Source organism: Drosophila navojoa, chromosome 4 (genome assembly GCF_054131105.1).
Source record: "Drosophila navojoa isolate 15081-1374.11 chromosome 4, UAZ_NAV_1.0, whole genome shotgun sequence".
In the NCBI taxonomy this organism is placed as follows: Eukaryota; Metazoa; Arthropoda; class Insecta; order Diptera; family Drosophilidae; genus Drosophila; species Drosophila navojoa.
The window spans coordinates 26469735-26488860 of record NC_142892.1 but is presented as its reverse complement, the minus strand read 5'-3'; the positions used below and the strand labels follow the sequence as shown (position 1 = coordinate 26488860).

Sequence of the window (19126 nt, the reverse complement as noted above, 5' to 3'; positions counted from 1 at the left end):
AATTGTTTGCTAAATTTTCTTGTGGACCGACTCTTTTCGTGAAGCTTTCTGATTTTCATTATAAGATAGATATGCATGCATATATACTTTGTGGGGTCTGTCACGCCTCATACATACATACTCTTAAAGAAACTCGTATACCCTGTAACGTAGGCACATTTTCCAATTTGGCACGCCGCCAAAAGAAATACGAGTATATATCTAGAAGAATTTATGGGAAACCCTATATATTCAGCCCCTACTGGTCAATGAACAAATATTACATTCCTACGCCCACGTAAAAGAACACGGTAAAAATTTAATTACAGGGTATTTTTAGTATGCTTCGCCATCAAAAGGCGTAAACTTATTGTTTGTCATCGATACAGGAGATTCTCCGTAGCTCTTCTATCTAAATTTAAAGGTCTATCTCTTAAAGTTTAGTTTTCTCCGTCCATCTGTCCGTATGAAAGCAATTTATTTCGGTGCTATTGAAGCTAAACACTTGGGATTTGGAACATATACTCGTGTATATGTTCCATTTAAAGTGTTAAAATTTTCCGGATGCGCACACTGACAAATCGGAATATATAGTAATTTTTTAAATTCTTCTATATTGTAGACACATTTGATGCTAGAGAGTATATATCCTCGAGCTGACCACTGAAGACCAAAGTTTATATCTCTTAAAGTATAATATCTAGAAGCTTCAAATTTCGATAGTTAAGTTACTAGTAACCTCCTCTATCGACGACCCAAAAAAATATTGTTAAGCCTTTAGGGGCGTGGCATATCAAAAAATGCCCTGTAACTTTCACATTTTTTGAGCGTAAGCATTCAAATTCTGTAGTTAGGGTACCGTTGTTGTCCAATTTATTGATTTTATTAAAAACTAGCTTATCCGGCAACCGTTGTTTTGTCATATCCATTATTTCTAAGGAATATTATTTATTTATTTTTTACTTATTTATTTCTTAAAGCTATTAACACGAACGAGAGTCAATTTAAGTTAAAAAAAAGCCTAAACAAAGTACAGGATATAATTTCAATAATAACACCGTCCCGATGGGGGTATTTTATTTGCCATAGTTAGTAATGAAGCTATAAAAAGAAAGTGTTAGTAAGAAAATTTTAAAGAAATATTAAATGTAAATTTATTAACATAATAAATAATAAATAATTCTTAAAATAAAAAAAATAAAAACAAAGACATACAATATCAATGAAATTTTTAGAGCATAATCATATGGTCAAAATGTGTGTACATTCTAAAGCACAAGAGTCTAGTACTTGAAATACAAATTGGTGTTGGCTGTTGATTAAAAAATGTTTGTATTCATCATATATATATCATACACAGTAAATCTGAAGGCTTCTCGTCTAATAGTATTCCAATGAGGCTCAAAAACAAATACATTTTTCGATTATTCTCGATAAATCGGATGAGTTATCCAAAAAATAAAGCAAACTCGTACTGCGTTTGGTATACATGAGTATGCACACAAAATTCAGCTCTTTAGCTCTTATATCTTCTGAGATCTCGGAGTTAATACGGACGGACGGGCAGACAGGGCTATATCGACTCAGCTCATCGTGCTAATCAAGATATATATACTTTATGCGATGATTACTTCTGCTTGTTACATACTTTTTCAGAAAAACAGAAATGGGTTCAGGGTATAAAAAGAAAAGTGTAAGGGAAACGCCAAAATAGAATATATCCCTAAGATAAGCTAACAGCAAACTTTTTATACTCATTCACGAAGTGAATTAGTATATTGGTTTTGTGCAATGTCCGTCTTGCTTTCCGTCCGTCTGTCCGTCCGTCCGTCTGTCCGTATGAACTCAGTTCATTTCGCCGCTATTGAAGCTAGAGAAATTTGGAACACATACTCGTGTATAACTCGGATTTATAAAGTGTTAAAAAGTGGCAAATCGGAAAATGCATTTCCCGATATAACAGAAATCATGTTTATTGAAGAGCTAGAAAGTTGAAATTTGGTATGTAGATCCGCGTTGACCCCCCAAGTCCAAAAAGCTATTGTGGATATATCTACGCCCATTGGGGGCGTGGAAAATCAGATAAAACTGTATCTCCTAAAGTTCTAAAGCTAGAACGTTGAAATTTCGCACGTGAGCTAATGCTAAAATTCTATAATGACTGATGAAAAAATTTTATGTCTACGCCTAATAAGGGCGTGGCAAATCGGACCTGAAAATATAGTGATTTTTCAAATTTAGCTATATTTTAGGCACTATTGATGCTAGAGATTTGAAATTTGGTATATATACGCGAGTTGACCTCCCAAGTCCAACAAGCTATAGTGGATATATGTCCGCCCAAAGGGGGCGTGGCAAACCGCAAAACGTTATATCTCCTACAGTTTAAGAGCTAGAAGCTTCAAATTTGGATAGTTGAGTTACTGGTAACCTCTTCTATCGATGCCTCAAAAAGAATTGCCACGCCTCGTTGGGGGCGTGGCATATCGAAAAATACCCTGTAATTTTCACATTTTTTGAGTGTAAGCATTCAAATTTCGCATTTACGTTACCGTTAGCTCTTTCTAAGAACTGGCCGAAAATGAGGTGTCTACGGCCACTAGGGGCGTGGCAATCGGCATTTGTAGTATCAAATTGCGACATTTATATGCTTGAGCTATCTATGTATGTACATGTATATACAAATAGGCTTCTTTTATATTTTTTAAATATTTAAATTTTATTTTTTAATTTTATAAAAATGTCTCCTTCCGTGTTATTAATGCCTATTAAATTAATAACACGGAAGGAGACATTTTTATAAAATTAAAAAATAAAATTTAAATATTTAAAAAATATAAAAGAAGCTAAAAGAACAAAATTTGCAATTTACAAAAAAGAGTTTTCCGCGGGATTTGAACTCGCACCCAAGTCATGTTTGTTACAAGAACAAAAACAAATTGAACCGGCGCCTTTGCTGACAGCGCCACCACCTACTGTCAACGGTTGTAATTAAAATGAAATCCAAAAATAAGACTTATGTACATACATATATGCGTACATACATAAATGAGGGCTATTTAAGAAGAAACAAATTTAAACTTATAAAATTTTTCAATTAGAAAAAAGAATAAAATAAGTATCTATTTTATAAAAAACGAAATATGTATGAAATATGTATACGTATGTGTTGAAGGGGCTTTGAACCTCCGCCGCTGTAACATAACTTGCGCCGCCTTTAGCGCCCACGCTATCGCTTTGCTCTACAAACTGGTAGCTAAAATACAATAAGTTAATAACAGAGCGTCATCTGACAAAACTACAATAACAGCTAGAAAATTCAGAAATCAATCGCAATTCTTAGAATGCTAAAAAGCGCGATTTTGTAATGTAAACAAACGCTTAAGAATCTGCAATAGGTGTGACCGAAAGCTATCAACGAAAATTACCATACATTTGTACTCAAAAAGTGCACGATCAATATAATAATTATCGATTAATCGATAAAAATTACCAAAAGCTACAATATAATCAAAAAGCATAATTGTTTTGTACTACATTTTTTTAAAGCCAAATTAAATTTGAAATAAGAATAAATGCCCCTTTGTAAACATAGCATCATGTATACGGATTGTGAATGAGTATTCCGCAGTCGGTAGTGCCCGACTGCAACGTTCTTACTTGTTATTTTAGGAAGAGAGAGCTCTAAGGAAAATACGTGATAATATTTATTAAAATTAACACAAAGACCATGAAAAGCACTGTGCAAAGATAATCCCTAGTGCACACAGGTAAATGAAGCGGACGATAGTGTCTAGTTGCTCGGGACGGAACCGAAAAATTTAAACGACCCAATAAAGAGGACCAATCAATATCACCACTAAGCAATTTATGCAGAAAAACAATTCCTAAAATTGTTCTGCGATTGGTTAGCGATGGAAGATCAATAAATTGGAGCCTACTATGATAAGACGGTAACCGTAAATTACTGTCCCATCGAAGATCCCTTAAGGCAAAGAGAAGAAACTGTTTTTGGACCGATTCGATGCGATCCTGATGCAGCTTATGCTGCGGAGATGTAAAGGATCTTTAAATTCCTTAGACCAACGTTTAATAAAGCCAAGCACACTTTTGGCTTCATTAATGATGGTAGAAATAAGAAGATTAAAATTTAGTTTACAATCAAAGGAAACACCAAGAGCTTTGACTGTATGGACGCGTCGTAAGGAAATATTGCTAATTTTATAATCAACAATATAAGGAGTTGTACGACTGAAGGTCATTGTCATACACTGGTTTGCCACACACCAAAGTTGAAATTCATCTTGAAGGTGATGATGTCCATTTGTACTGGAGTATGGAAGGCAAAGTTTTACATCATCAGCATACATAAATATAGTTGAATACGAGATACAACTAGGAAGGTACACCAGACGAAACAAAGATAAGATTAAAAATAGCTGTTCTCAGTAAGACTTAGGACTCCCAATAAATAGGATGAAATCCAAGAAGCTTTCAAGCTTTAGAATTAGTATGTGATGATGTACTAAATCAAAGGCTTTACTGAAGAGATTATGAATAACATCAGTTTGCATTTTTTAGAAAAACTGTCAATAACAAGCGAAGTAAACTCAAGTAAATTAAAGGACGTTGATCGATTTTTAACAAAACCATGTTGAGATGGTTGAATAATCGATTTTAAACAAGTAAGAAAACTCTAGTCGAGAGTGCTCGACTAGATACTACCCTGCACCAAAATAATAGAAAAGCACATTTAGTATGGTTCAAATTTCAATTTCGATGTATTTAAAAATATAAATTAAATAGAAAACTCATTTAATTAAATAAATAAAAATTTTGAAACAATTAAAAAAGATAATTCCGACACGCTCCGGGTTTGAGCCCGAGACCTTGTGATCAAGCGCCGCGCTTTCTACCTTGACGCCACCCTTCTGTTTTAATTTTCAATGTCAAAACTGAAATAGATTCACTGCTACAGCGCCATCTACCAAATCTAAGTCAAACTAACTGCTGATGTGACTTTAAGAATGTGCAAGAACAACCAAACTAATAAAAATGTTAAAATTTCAATTTCGATTTTTGAAAAAATATAAGAGAAATTTAATCACAAATATATAAAAGTTTTGAAGCAATTAAAAGAAAACTACAATACGCCCAGCAGGACTTGAGCCGGGGACCTCGCGATCGAGCGCCGCGCCCTTTACCATGACGCCACTCCTCTGTTCTCATTTGTAATGTCAAAACTGAAATAGATTCACTGATGCAACGCCATCTAGCAGAACTAAACGAAACTAACTGCTGATGTGATTCAAAGAATGTGCTAGAAGATGTTTGAATGTATGTGTGCACACGTATTGGAAAACTGCTGTTGCTGCAGCACGTGCGTTTGTTAATTGGCCAAACATTTTGTTATTTTTTAACGTCGATTGACTAAACCGAATTTAATGAAACTTTCAGCATATGATCTACATATTCTATTGAATATTTGGCATTTAAAAGAATACATCAAATCAAATCATTCACAATTAGCTATACTAGAATCTGACCTTCACTGGGGATTCTGGTGAATTTGGAGCCGGTATCCAAAATATAACAAAAACCGAAATTGTATAAAATGCATTGGAATATACTTTTAAAATTTGGAGACTATAGCTCTAAAAATGTAGGAGCTATAAATTTATAACCTATTGCGCTTGGGTTGCGCTGCAGTGTTGGCGATATTATGAGAACTTATTTGTTGAATAATTTAATTTCTAGACGTACGATCGTAATGAAACTTACAGAACGTAATCATGATGTTTAAATGTATGTGCATACCGAAGCACAAGTCTCTAGTATTTGATATACGACTTTTACAAAGATGAGGGTGAGGGGGTGGATTTAGGGGTGGGGGGTAAATTTTAACAAAAACCGAAATTGTCTAAAATACATCTTAATATACATTTTAAATTTGGAGACTCTAGCTTGAAAGATGTAAGAGATATAATTATTTAAGTGATCTTCGATAAGGTTTTTTATCGATAAAAAAATATCGGAATGAGTTATCGTTTTTTAGTGAAAAACTCGATATGCGCGCTGTTTTTACGGACATTTTAAAAAAAAGTTGAAGTCTCTAGCTCTTATATCTTCTGAAATCGACGCGTTCAAACATACGGACGGACAGACAGACAGACGGACAGGGCTAAATCGACTCAGCTCGTCGCCCTGATCAAGAATATATATACTTTGTGGGGTCTGCCACGCCTCCTTCTGCCTGTTACATACATTTTAACAAAACCATTATACCCTGATTTCCCATTTTCAATGGGTTCAGGGTATAAAAATGCTGCAAGGCCGATGTTATAATTTTCTCAAATAACTTCGGAATAGCAGATAATTTCGCAATGCCTCTATAATTCTACCTATTTATACCCTGAACACATTAAAAATGGGATATAGGATAATGGTTTTCTTAAAATGTATGTAACAGGCAGTTATATATAAAAACAAGTAAGAAAGCTCTAGTCGAGACTGCTCGACTACGAGATCCCCTGAACCCTACAAGCAACTGATATTTCAAAAATAATTAGCAAACACACACGCACACACACACACACGCATACATACAAATACACGCACACACACACACGCATACAAACAAACACACGCATACACACACTCACATATACAGGCGATTGCGCTTGGGTTGCGCTGCAGTGTTGGCAATATAATGAAAACTTATTTGTTGAATAATTTGATTTCTAGACGTACGATCGTAATGAAACTTTCAGAACGTAATCATAATGTTAAAATGTATGTGTATACCGAAGCTCAAGTCTCTAGTATTTGATATACGACTTTTACAAAGATGAGGGTGAGGGGGTGGATTTAGGTGTGGGGGGTAAATTTTAACAAAAACCAAAATTGTATAAAATTCATCTTAATATACATTTTAAATTTGGAGACTCTAGCTTGAAAGATGTAGGAGATATAATTATTTAAGTGATCTTCGATAAGGTTTTTTATCGATAAAAAAATATCGGAATGAGTTATCGTTTTTTAGTGATAAACTCGATCTGCGCGTGATATATACGGACATTTTAAAAAAAAGTTGAAGTCTCTAGCTCTTATATCTTCTGAAATCGACGCGTTCATACATACGGACGGACGGACGGACGGACGGACGGACGGACGGACAGACAGACGGACAGGGCCAAATCGACTCAGCTTGTCGTCCTGATCAAGAATATATATACTTTGTGGGGTCTGCCACGCCTCCTTCTGCCTGTTACATACTTTTAACAAAACCATTATACCCTGATTTCCCATTTTCAATGGGTTCAGGGTATAAAAAGTATATATATTCTTGATCAGGGCGACGAGCTAAGTCGATTCAGCCCTGTCCGTCTGTCTGTCCGTATTTTTGAACGCGTCGATTTCAGAAGATAAGAGCTAGAAACTTGATTTTTTAAAATCGATATTTATTCCCGATATTTTATTATCGATTAAAAACATTATCAATCAAGGAAGATGCCACTGTAGACCATTTTGAATGATTTTTAATTTTTTATACCCTGAGCCCATTGAAAATTGGAAATCAGGGTATAATGGTTTTGTTAAAAGTATGTAACAGGCAGAAGGAGGCGTGGCAGACCCCACAAAGGATATATATTATTGATCAGGGCGACGAGCTGAGTCGATTTAGCCCTGTCCGTCTGTCTGTCCGTCCGTCCGTCCGTATGTATGAACGCGTCGATCTCAGAAGATATAAGAGCTAGAGACTTGAAATTTTTTTCCTAGGTCCGTGTATATCACGCGCATATCAAGTTTATCACTAAAAATCGATAACTACTCCCGATATTTTATTATCGATTAAAAACCTTATCGAAAGCTAGTTATTTTATTATAGCGCCTACACCGTTAGAGCTAGATCTTCCAAATTTTATATGTAGATTTATGTATATTTTATATAATTTCGGTTTTTGTTTACCCCCACCCCTAAATTCGACACCTCACCCTCACCTTTGTAAAAGGCGTATTTAAGTAGTAGAGACTTGTGCTTTGGAATGTACATTCATTTGAACATTATGAGTATGTTTCATTAGGATTGGACGTCTAGAAAATAAATTATTCAACAAATAAATCCGTTTAATATTGAACACACTGCAGCGAGGCCCAAGCGCAGTCGCTGCTTACTGCGCAGTTAGCAGAGCGCGTTCTAATACGTGCGTGTATATGTATGTGTGCCTAAAAAAGGTGCAGAGTGATTGGAATATCAGACTGGAAGGTTCAGGGTATCTCCTAGTCTAGCAGTCTCGACTCTTGTCTTCTTACTTGTTTAAATTTGTCAATTCAATTCAATAGAATATGTAGATCATATGCTGAAGGTTTCATTGAATTAAATTCGGTTAAGTCTATCGACGTTAAAAAATAATAAAGTGTTTATCCAATTAACAAACACACATGCTGCAGATACAGCATTTTTCTTATACTTGTGCATACACATACATTCAAATTACATACATTCAAACTTCTTCCTAGCATATTCTTAGAATCACATCAGCAGTTAGTTTGGTTTACATTTGCTAGATGGCGCTGCAGCAGTGAATCTATTTCAGTTTTGCCATTGCACTTTCGAACAGTGAGGAGGCGTCGTGATAAAAGACGTTGCGCTCGATTGGGAAGTCTCGGGCTCAAATCCAGATCGGGCCGAATTTTTTTTTTTTAAATTGTTTCAAAATATTTATATATTTAATTGAATGAGTTTTCAATTCCATTTATATTTTTAGTATCAGATGAAAGCCTAGATAAAACAAGTAAGAAGACTCGAGCTGTCTCGACTAGGAGATACCCTGAACGCGCTCTGCTAATTGTGCAGTAAGCAGCGACTGCGCTTAGGCTGCGCTGCAGTGCTGGCAATATTAAACGAATTTATTTGTTGAATAATTTAAATTCTAGACCTACGATCTAAATGAAACTTTCAGAACTTGATCATAATGTTCAAATGTATGTACATTCCAAAGCACAAGTCTCTAGAACTTGAAATACGCCTTTTACAAAGGTGATGGTGAGGGGGTGAATTTAATTATTTGAAATATACATGAATCTGCATTTAAAATTTTGAAGCTCTAACTTTCGATAAGGTTTTTAATAGAAAATCAAATATCGGGAGTAGTTATCGATTTTTAGTGATAAACTTGATATGCGCGTGATATACACAGACTTAGGAAAAGAAATTTAAAGTCTCTAGCTCTTATATCTTCTGAGATCGACGCGTTCATACATACGGACGGACGGACGGACGGACAGACGGACAGACAGGTGGACAGGGCTAAATCGACTCAGCTCGTCGCCCTGATCAAGAATATATATACTTTGAGGGGTCTGCCACGCCTCCTTCTTCTTACATACTTTTAACTAATTAATACCCTGATTTCCCATTTTCGATGGGTTAAGGGTATAAATACTTGCTTTGGAGGAGAGACGACAGATGAGGTGATGCTCGAAGTGGCTGACTTATTGTCACTCTATGTTTGAGCAACAATTGAAGTAATATACAAATTTGGGACAGGGGCTTGAGTTTCAATAGAAACATCAATAGGAGAAACAGATTTGGAACCAGATGAAGGAGGATCTAGAGAATTAGGAGCCGACGACAAAACAGAAACGCAAGCTGAGGGAGGAGTAAGCGAATTAGGTGACGGTACGGTATTACAGAAGGAGTTACCGACAACAAAGGAGTCTCTAATTGAGAGAGAGGACTTTCAAAGCCATACTGATTTAATATTTCTTCAGCAGCATCCATGTCACTGTTCAACAGCATAGAAATCTTCAGTTTTAAAAATTGAGGGCTCATAGCACTTTACATTTTAGAAAAGTTTATCTGTTTTCCCAATGAAATCGGACAAGACCAGCGTACGCCTCCACTACCAGATTTAGTAGTGGACATAATCTTGTCATATTAACGCCCAGTAAGACCACACTTAGTATGCTTCATGTTATCAGCCAGCAACTTATAAATTGCGCCTGTGCAGAATCAACTGCCTGCCTGAAACTGCAGCAACTCATATTGGCAATTGGGACCGAACACAAATTGCTGAATGTAAACAGAAATGTAAAAACAAAGACAGGTATAAATTGGTATTGAAAGCGAGTCCAACAACAAACAGCCGTTACAGAGGGCAACGAAAATGTTTACAGAGCAGATCAAAAGTCCACAGCGAGAGAATATACTTGCACTGCACGAAAATCAAAGATTCGAGAGAGACAAATACAACAACAGTACTAATGAACTAATGAACCGACGCTGCACACAAAACTTCACAAATTAAAAAAGCACAGGATAATATAGATATTTGCCATATTCAACCATAACCATTGCGGTTCAATTATGTGAAATTTAATAAGAATATTTATCTAAGAAAACAAGAATAATTGCAGAGCATAAAAGTAAGCTGATATTCTTATCATTCTGCACTTCTTTTATGCATACATACACATGCATCCACCCTCACACGCCCGCGCTCTGCTATCTGCGCTTGGGCTCGACTAGAAGATACCCTGAACCCTCTAAGCTGATATTCTTATCATTCTGCACTTCTTTTATGCACGCACACACACATAATTATGCATCCACCCTCACGCGCCTGAGGTCTGCTAACTGCGCAGTAAGCAGCGACTGCGCTTGGGCTGCGCTGCAGTGTGGGAAAATGTATGAAAATTTACTTGGTGAATAACTTCTATTGTAAACATACAATCTTAATGAAATTTTCAGGGCGTAATCATATAGTCAAAATGTGTGTACATTCCAAAGCACAAGACTCTAGTACTTGAAATACGTTTTTTGCAACTTTGGGGTGAAGGAGGCGTGGTATCCAAAATCTGTTGATTACAAAATGTTTGTATTCATCATATGTATATACACAGTAAATCTGACGTCTCCACGTCTAATAGTACTCCGATGAGGCTTAAAAAGCAAAATAAATTGTTCGATTATTCTCGATAAAAAAGTTATCGGCTGAGTTATCGAAAAATAAAGCAAACTCGTACTGCGTATGGTATACACGAGTATGCACACAAAATTTCAGTTCTCTAGCTCTTATATCTTCTGAGAACTCGGCGTACGGACGGACAGACGGACAGGGTTATATCGACTCAGCTCATCGTGCTGATCAAGAATATATATACTTTATGGGGTCTGCGATGATTCCTTCTGCCTGTTACATACTTTTACACAAAACCTTAATACCCTGATTTCCCATTTTCAATGGGTTCAGGGTATAAAAATACAGATTATTATCTCAGCGCAATGGAATGCACAATATTCTTTGTTAGGCCATCTTTAGCTAACACAAACAAACTGGATGGTTTCCCGAGAACATGTCACATTTAGTTGTCCTTGGGAAAAACAGGGTGTTTCCAAATCCAATTAACATACAGACAACGTTTGGCCTTGTGAATTATTGATTGATTGAATGCATTTGAATTTAATTGGCCCATCTGTAGGAATCATAGGGAAGAGCTAGTTATTAATTTACATCTCCTACACCCTTAGTGTTAGAGATTTTAAATTTTAAATATAGACATTTGTATTTTATATAATTTCGGGTTTTGTTGTAATTTATCCCGCACCCTAATATCCACCCCCTCACCATCACTTTTGTAAAAAGACGTATTTCTAGAGACTTGTACTTTGGAATGTACATACATTTGAACATTATGATTAAGTTCTGAAAGTTTCATTAAGATTTTACGTCTACAAATTGAATTATTCAACAAATAAATTCTTATAATATTGCCCACACTGCAGCCCAAGCGCTGCTTACTGCGGTGCTAGCAATGTATTAGGAATGAAAACACGGTGGAGCGTCAGCTCCGTTGAAGAGTAAAGTTTTGAATAAATTAGTTATTCAGCGGCTGCTGTATATATATATATATATATATATTTATTCCATATAAGAGAGAGAAAGAGTTTCATGTTTTATGTGGGTGATATGCGCTGTTGGGTTAAACATGCTGACATTGCGCATAGACTGTTAGTGTTAGGTGGACACTCAGATTACAAATGCACTAGAAGAGTGCTCTTGATATTTATTGCTTATACTTGAAAGAAATTGTTACAGTATTTTTCAACATATTTGAAATGCTACAAGTAATTAAGGAATTGTTTTCCCGTTATAAATCCACACTGCAGCTGCACTGTTTATGCATACATGTATGTATGTATGTATATTATATATATTCACGTTAATTGAAATCCAAATGCTAATAATATAATTTTGTGTAATCGCCATTTTATGTTTGTACATAAAAGGTAACCACCAATAATGTTATACTAACCCTAATTTAATATAATGTTTAATTTTATAGAAAATGGTCTACAAAAGATGAGTCCAACCTATACATGATCTTTGATTATGTTTGTGGAGGCGAGCTGTTCACATATCTGCGTAGAGCGGGGAAGTTTTCTAGTCAAACTTGTAAGAATAATATTTGTTCAAAGTCATATAAATTATTAATTTTGCATTTCAGCAAACTTCTTTGCAGCAGAAATTGTAAGCGCTCTTGAATATCTACACTCACTACAAATTATATATCGAGACTTGAAACCAGAAAATTTGTTAATAAATAGGGATGGTCATATAAAGATAACGGATTTCGGCTTTGCTAAGAAACTCCGTGATCGGACGTGGACATTATGCGGTACACCCGAGTATATAGCACCAGAAATAATACAATCTAAAGGCCATAACAAAGCAGTAGATTGGTGGGCGTTGGGTATGATACTGTTTACTCATGCTTCAAAATATCAATTCTTATAAATCCGTTTATAGGCGTGTTGATTTATGAAATGCTTGTGGGCTATCCGCCTTTTTATGATGAGCAGCCGTTTGGAATCTATGAAAAAATATTAAGCGGCAAAATTGAATGGGAGCGCCATATGGATCCGATTGCTAAAGACTTAATAAAAAAGTTATTGGTGAATGATAGAACTAAGAGACTGGGGAATATGAAGGTAAGGTTTGTATACACTGAACTCATAATATATGAGATAATGTAACATACAAAAGACGGCGTGATCGAACCCATAAAGTAAAATTGAAATTGAAAATCAGAACCTAGGTGTCGTGGAAATTTATATAACAGGGCGAAGGAAGAATCGCAGACGCAATAAAGTTCAAGGCAACGAGCTGAGTCGATATAGTCCTGTCCGTCTACGGACGAATAGACGAGATCTCAGAAGATATATGATATAGAGAGATGAATCACGATTTTATCATATTTTTCGATAACTCATCCGATTTATTTGTGTCGAGAATAGTCGATACATTTATTTCATTTTTCGTTCTGAACACACTTAGACCTGGAGACTTTAGATTTACTGCGTATATACAGTGGTTGAATACGAAGATTTTGAAATTTGCAGATTTAAGATACCACACCAAATTTTTTCAATGTACAAAATATGCATTTGAACTACTAGCGACTTAACCTTCGAAGCATACACTCATTTGAACATTATGAGCATGTTCTGAAAAAATGTAAAAATGTCATATTGATTGGGTATACGCGAAACATTTGCTTTCTTAGATGAACATTGTAATAAGTTTACATAACACATTTTTTACTACTTAATAGATTTATATTTATATTTATTACATCCACAGAATGGTGCTGACGACGTTAAGAGGCATCGCTGGTTTAAGAATATTAATTGGAATGATGTATATAATAAAAAACTTAAGGTAAGTTTTTCATGGTAAAAGGGAAATAAGAATGCTCAAAGCAAATATATTGTGAAGAGCAATATAGGTATACACGTATTAATGTATATGATGTAACGAACCTTCGGTTTATCCCGAGTCTAAGTTATTTGTTGAAGCCCCTGAGATATTAATTAGTCACTTGTGAGCTATGATTTGGAAACGTACAGTATATTTTCTTGAAGATTTTCTATAAATTTTACACTTCACTTAAGTATAACTTATATGCTGATTCGCTGTTGCACTGTACGCCTGCTGAGTGTTGGTTCAGTGCACTCCGGCTGCGAGAGTGTTGTGTTAAAAACACGCTTGTTCACCGGGACATTTAGGGAACGCCAGGACTTCGGTCTGAACAAAACTCTGGCGGTTCGCTCAGATATGCAGGCCTCTCCTACTATCCCACTCGCTCACAGCACAACACTAGCTTCGTTTTCACTCACAAACACTTCTCTTGCGCACGGCTACGTGAACTTATTTGTTGAAGCAGGCCTCGCTTAAGCCGCTGATATGCACCGATGTCCTGATCGGTGCCGCTGATGATGCTGGTTGCCTCTTTCGTTGTCGCAAGGATTCCCACTGGATGTCCTTGCTGTTACCACGATGTCCTTGCTGTTCCCACGATGTCCTTGCTGTCCTTTGAAGTCCTGGGAGTCCTGATTTACCACTCGCGTTGACTTTCCCGGCACTCTGACTTTCACTAATCACTTTTCACTCGCTTAATCCTCACTTAATCATCACTCAATAACCCCGTGTGGAGCCGCCGCGGTGGCCTTTTATAGCCCAGCCACAGGCCCTGCTTCGGGTGGTAACGGGGCCTGTTCGGCTCTGGAGCGGGGCCTTTCAGCCGCCGATGCCCATAAAAACGTTAAAATGTCGTGATCCGGGTGACGCCACTTTCCCGCCAAATTGCGTGGCAGCCTCCCATTGGCCGAAATACCGTTGGTGCCCTGCGAGTGAAAGTGTCCACTACTATCACCCGGCCCGAACAGCACCTCGGCTAACGGTCACCGATGATCGTCGTGCGTGCGACGGGAAGCCATTGCTGAATCTGTAGGAGCGAAAGAGACCGCCTCTAACAGGACTTTGACCCCCTTTCCAGTGCGAGGGTCGCTCTTACAGCATTCGCGTCGCTGTGTGGAACAACATGTATATGCACGTATATGCATATAAACGCACAGCAAATACGTACGTTCATATACATTAATACGTGAATACCTATATTGCTCCTCACAATATACATTCATACGTGCATACCTATAGTGCTCCTCACAATGCACGTACGTATTTGCTGTGCGTTTATGTGATTATACGTGCATTTATATGTTGATCATCACAGCGACGCGAGTACTGTAGGAGCAACCCTCGCAGAGCCAGCACTCGGCATCTTGGTCGAAAGCGAGTCATCACATAATTAAACATAACTGAAGTGTCAAATTATGAATTTATTTGAGAAAATATACTTTACGTTAAATTATAAATCAGAAGTGACTAATTTTTATCGCAGGGACTTTAACAAATAAATTTGTTGGCATGAACTCAGAGTCAGCTGAAACTGGCCCAGCTTAGACTCGGGATAAACCGCAGGTTCGTTACAATATAAATTGAGTGTTCAAAGCAAATACAAATATTTAAACATTTAATTTACAAAATTTGAAATATTCTTCATAGTCACTGCAAACAAACCGTAATAATAATATAAGTATTTATGGAGTTTAAATTTTTTTATATTACAGCCCCCAATTTTACCTGATGTACATCATGATGGGGATACAAAGAATTTTGATGATTATTCCGAAATGGATTGGAAGCCTACTATTGCAATAGATCAAAAAGATTTAAAATTATTTAATGATTTCTAAAAATAAGTAATTCTACAAAGGACAACAATTTATAATTTAAGTAAATATTATAAGGCTGCAGTGCCTGAGTTGAAGATATAAATAATAAATAAAAATAAGTAAGAAAGCTCTAGTCGACACTGCTCGCCTACGAGATCCCCTGAACCCTTCGAGCAACTGATATTTCAATAATAATTCGCACACACACACACGCATAAACACTATAACTTTTCTTGTCGATGGACTATCTTTATGAAATTTTCAGATTATGATAACATGAATATGCATACATTTCTCAAAGCACAAGTCGTTAGTACGCAGGCGTTCTGCTAACTTCGCAGTAAGCAGCGCCTGAACTTGGGCTCCGCTGCACTGTGGGCAATATTATGAGAATTTATTTGTTGAATAATTGGGCGTGGTAAATCGGAAAATGAATTTTCCGATATGCCAGAAATCATGTTAGTTGAAGAGCTAGAAAGCTGAAATTTGGAATGTAGATCCGCATCGACCTCCCAAGATCACGTGCTATGGCGGATATACATATCTACGCCTATTTGAGGCGTGGCAAATTGGATAAAACGGTATCTCCTAGAGCTTTTAAGCTAGAACGTTAAAGTTTTGCACGTGACAAATCGGAACTGAATAGTGCTGGAGAAACATCCTAGGAATCCTAGGAAAAAGAACTTCATCTTTAAATTTTCCATTGAGTATCGACGCGTGAATCATCACTTTTCTTACCACCAAACGCGTTCCATTGCACAGTTTTGGTTGGTTTAAATTTCTAAGCATGATAACTACCGAGCCAACCTTCAGTTGTAAATTGTGCGGTGGTAAACCAGGCACATCCAAGGACCTCAAAAATTCAGTTGGATAATTAGTGGCTTCTTCTTCGTTTGTTAAACAGTCGATAGATTTGAATAAATACAGAGTACCAACGATTTTATTTTGAATTAAAAAATTAAGGTCATCCACATCTTTATTTTTAGCCGTTGATAAGCTCATCTTTTAATGAGAAGAAATTGCAAAAATTTTGAGGAAATGAAATCAAGCCACTCGATTCGTCAACAGGAATACGGCCATTACCGATATTCTGCAATTGCTTCGAGAAATCACCAGCAGATAGATCGTTCAACAATGCAACTCTCATATTTACAGACAGTTGAAGTTTGATTACATATCGCCACAGATTTGAAGCTTTGGACCATTTCTTATTGCCGTTTCACGGGCTGCCTCTCTTTGAAAAGCACGAATTAAGGGCCTTCTTTGCTGGGAAATAACGCGCCTTTCTCGGGCGATTTCTCGTTCTTCGTCAGATAATTGACTCGCGTTATTCCGTTGCCTAATTGCAATATGGGACCGCCGGGAAAGATTAGATCTTCTAGGACGCGGCATTTTTCTTAATAGCAATCGCACAAAACCACAAAACAATCGAGATATATAAATATGAATAATTTACACATATTACTATCTGAGACAAACAAATCTTTTTTTTTTATTACATTAGCTTTTTTTTATTTTTATGAATAGCCAGGTTCGCTTTGGGGAAAAAACCGCGTTTTTCAAAAACCATGAAAGTTGGTCCAGCAGATCTCGAGTTATAAGTGTAGGAACACTTTTACACAACTCTCTTTTATATATATAGATGTATTCAATGTTTATATTCTTAACAAAATTAAATTATGTATTTTCGATTGTAATCCATTTTTCATTTCAAAACCTAAAAATAAACAAATAAGAAGGCTCTAGTCGAGACTTCTCGACTAGGAGATACCTTGAACCCTCCAATCTGATATTGTAATCATTCTGTACTACTTTTATGCACATATACGTACATAAACATGCATCCGCACGCACGTATAAAAACGCGCTCTGCTAACTGCGAATTAAGCAGCGACTGCACTTGGGCTGCGCTGCAAAGTGGGCAATATTATGAGAATTCGATTGTTGAATAATTTAATTTTTAGACGTACAATATTTGAATGAATACACTTGACTATGATGGTGTTTAGTTTCGTATTGATCTTTATTATTCTGAGCCTGGGTTTATATACCCAGACTCATGTATAATTTCAACCTTTAAATCTAATGTATCTATTGCTGAGTGTGTAAGGCTCAGCATTGGGCTATTACATATTCTTATCTTATCGCTGAGTGTGTAAGACTCCGCGTTGGTCTATTAGCTATTCTTATCCTATCGCTGAGTTTGTAAGGCTCAGCGCTCGTCTCTTAAGTATTCTTATCGCTAAGGGTCAGGGTCATATTTTATGGACAGTTTGACAGCTCCCACTTGAAACATATGTTATCTATTTTATGCCAGTCGTCGAGTGCATAGCGCGTATGTTCCCATACTTATCATATTTCTATGCATGTTCCTGAACATTCTGCGGGGGGGCAGAAAAGGCAATAGCTAATAATTGCTGTCTCTGGTTTCTTTTCTTGATTAGATACAAGATAAATAGAGATACTATAATTATTACTAGTCCCCACGAAATATGTCCATTCATTGTGTGGAAAACAAGATCCTCAATATGTACTTTTTGCCGGTGCAGATCCTTTATGCTTTGTTGAACTCGTTGTAGCTCCACTGAGTTATTTACGACAATGTGTTGAAATGGTGTTGGATCCCATGCGATGTTCTGGTCGATTATTTTGAGGAAAAGTGGAGAGTACCTCGCAGTATTTGTAGATATTAGATCCTGCGGAGTAATAATGTTAATTTTACCTATTCTGGCTGAGCATCCAGCATATAGCTCGATTATGCCCTGTTTTGGTAGATATACTATCTCCTCGTAGTTTCCGCATATAATGTGGGCTGACTTTTCCTCAAATACTTTGAACATCCATCGGTTTTTTCCATTGAGTTTTTTTGACGAACGTGTCTTCCTCGTATTCCATCATCTTGCACGGCTGCTTGTTGCTCGGTTTAATTGGAGTTATTTCACAACTTTCGTCATCTGCATCTTCCCATGCCCAACTTCCTTCACACAGGTATGTGATCTCGTCTTCATGCCGGCAATGGCTTACTTCCATTTCAGTCATTGAGTGGTATACGTTTATCTCAGTATTGAAAATAAGGAATTTCGTTTTTGTCTTCGGAATAACTTTTCTTCCTTTCAGTACGAGTGGCATGCTGGTTTATGTATATTGGTAGCCTTGCGTCTATGATTAGCACATTGTCCTTAAATATTGCTTGCGCTTTCATTAGTTTGTATACTAGCTGAAGCCTTTTCGAAGAATTTTCGCCAGGAAGAAGTTGATTCCTCTGCAGTTTCTGTTGGATCTTGTTGAGTTCAGCTAACATCTCATTTGGTTCGACTAGGGACGGGTGTACTTTTCCTTGATTAATATCCGTCACCAGGGCAATTACTGCTGACTGGAGATCCTCGGTTTTCTCAATCCAGCTTCTCACTTGGTTGATCAACATAAAGAACTTTATGGACTCTTTGTAGACGAAAAAGTTCTCTTTTATTTATTTATCCATTTATCCATTTTATTTATCTCCTTTGTAACCTTTTCAAAGTTTTTATTCACTTCCTCTGTAGTGGTTTGTACAAGGTTTGATGTTGC

At 36.6% G+C, this 19126-nt stretch overlaps 1 protein-coding gene and 1 long non-coding RNA gene across 4 annotated transcripts in view; one reads left to right on the top strand and one right to left on the bottom strand.

The window, feature by feature from the left end:
• LOC149091574 (uncharacterized) overlaps positions 1 to 7934 on the bottom strand; it is a 178946-nt gene extending 171012 nt beyond the window's left edge. Inside the window, exon 1 of the long non-coding RNA XR_016196863.1 lies at positions 7741 to 7934. This is a non-coding gene — a long non-coding RNA (uncharacterized LOC149091574). The remainder of the gene's footprint in view (positions 1 to 7740) is intronic.
• The window catches only part of Pka-C3 (Protein kinase, cAMP-dependent, catalytic subunit 3), a 50149-nt gene extending 34425 nt beyond the window's left edge, over positions 1 to 15724 (top strand). For 2 of the 3 annotated variants that reach the window (XM_089260498.1, XM_089260497.1), the window contains exons 4-8: positions 12328 to 12437; positions 12490 to 12735; positions 12792 to 12973; positions 13626 to 13703; positions 15455 to 15724. In XM_089260498.1, coding sequence (XP_089116624.1) covers positions 12328 to 12437; positions 12490 to 12735; positions 12792 to 12973; positions 13626 to 13703; positions 15455 to 15580 — 742 coding nt within the window. In that variant the 3' untranslated portion in view covers positions 15581 to 15724. The remainder of the gene's footprint in view (positions 1 to 12327; positions 12438 to 12489; positions 12736 to 12791; positions 12974 to 13625; positions 13704 to 15454) is intronic. The other variant, XM_089260499.1, reaches the window with a different exon arrangement.
• The last annotated feature ends 3402 nt before the right edge of the window (positions 15725 to 19126 follow it).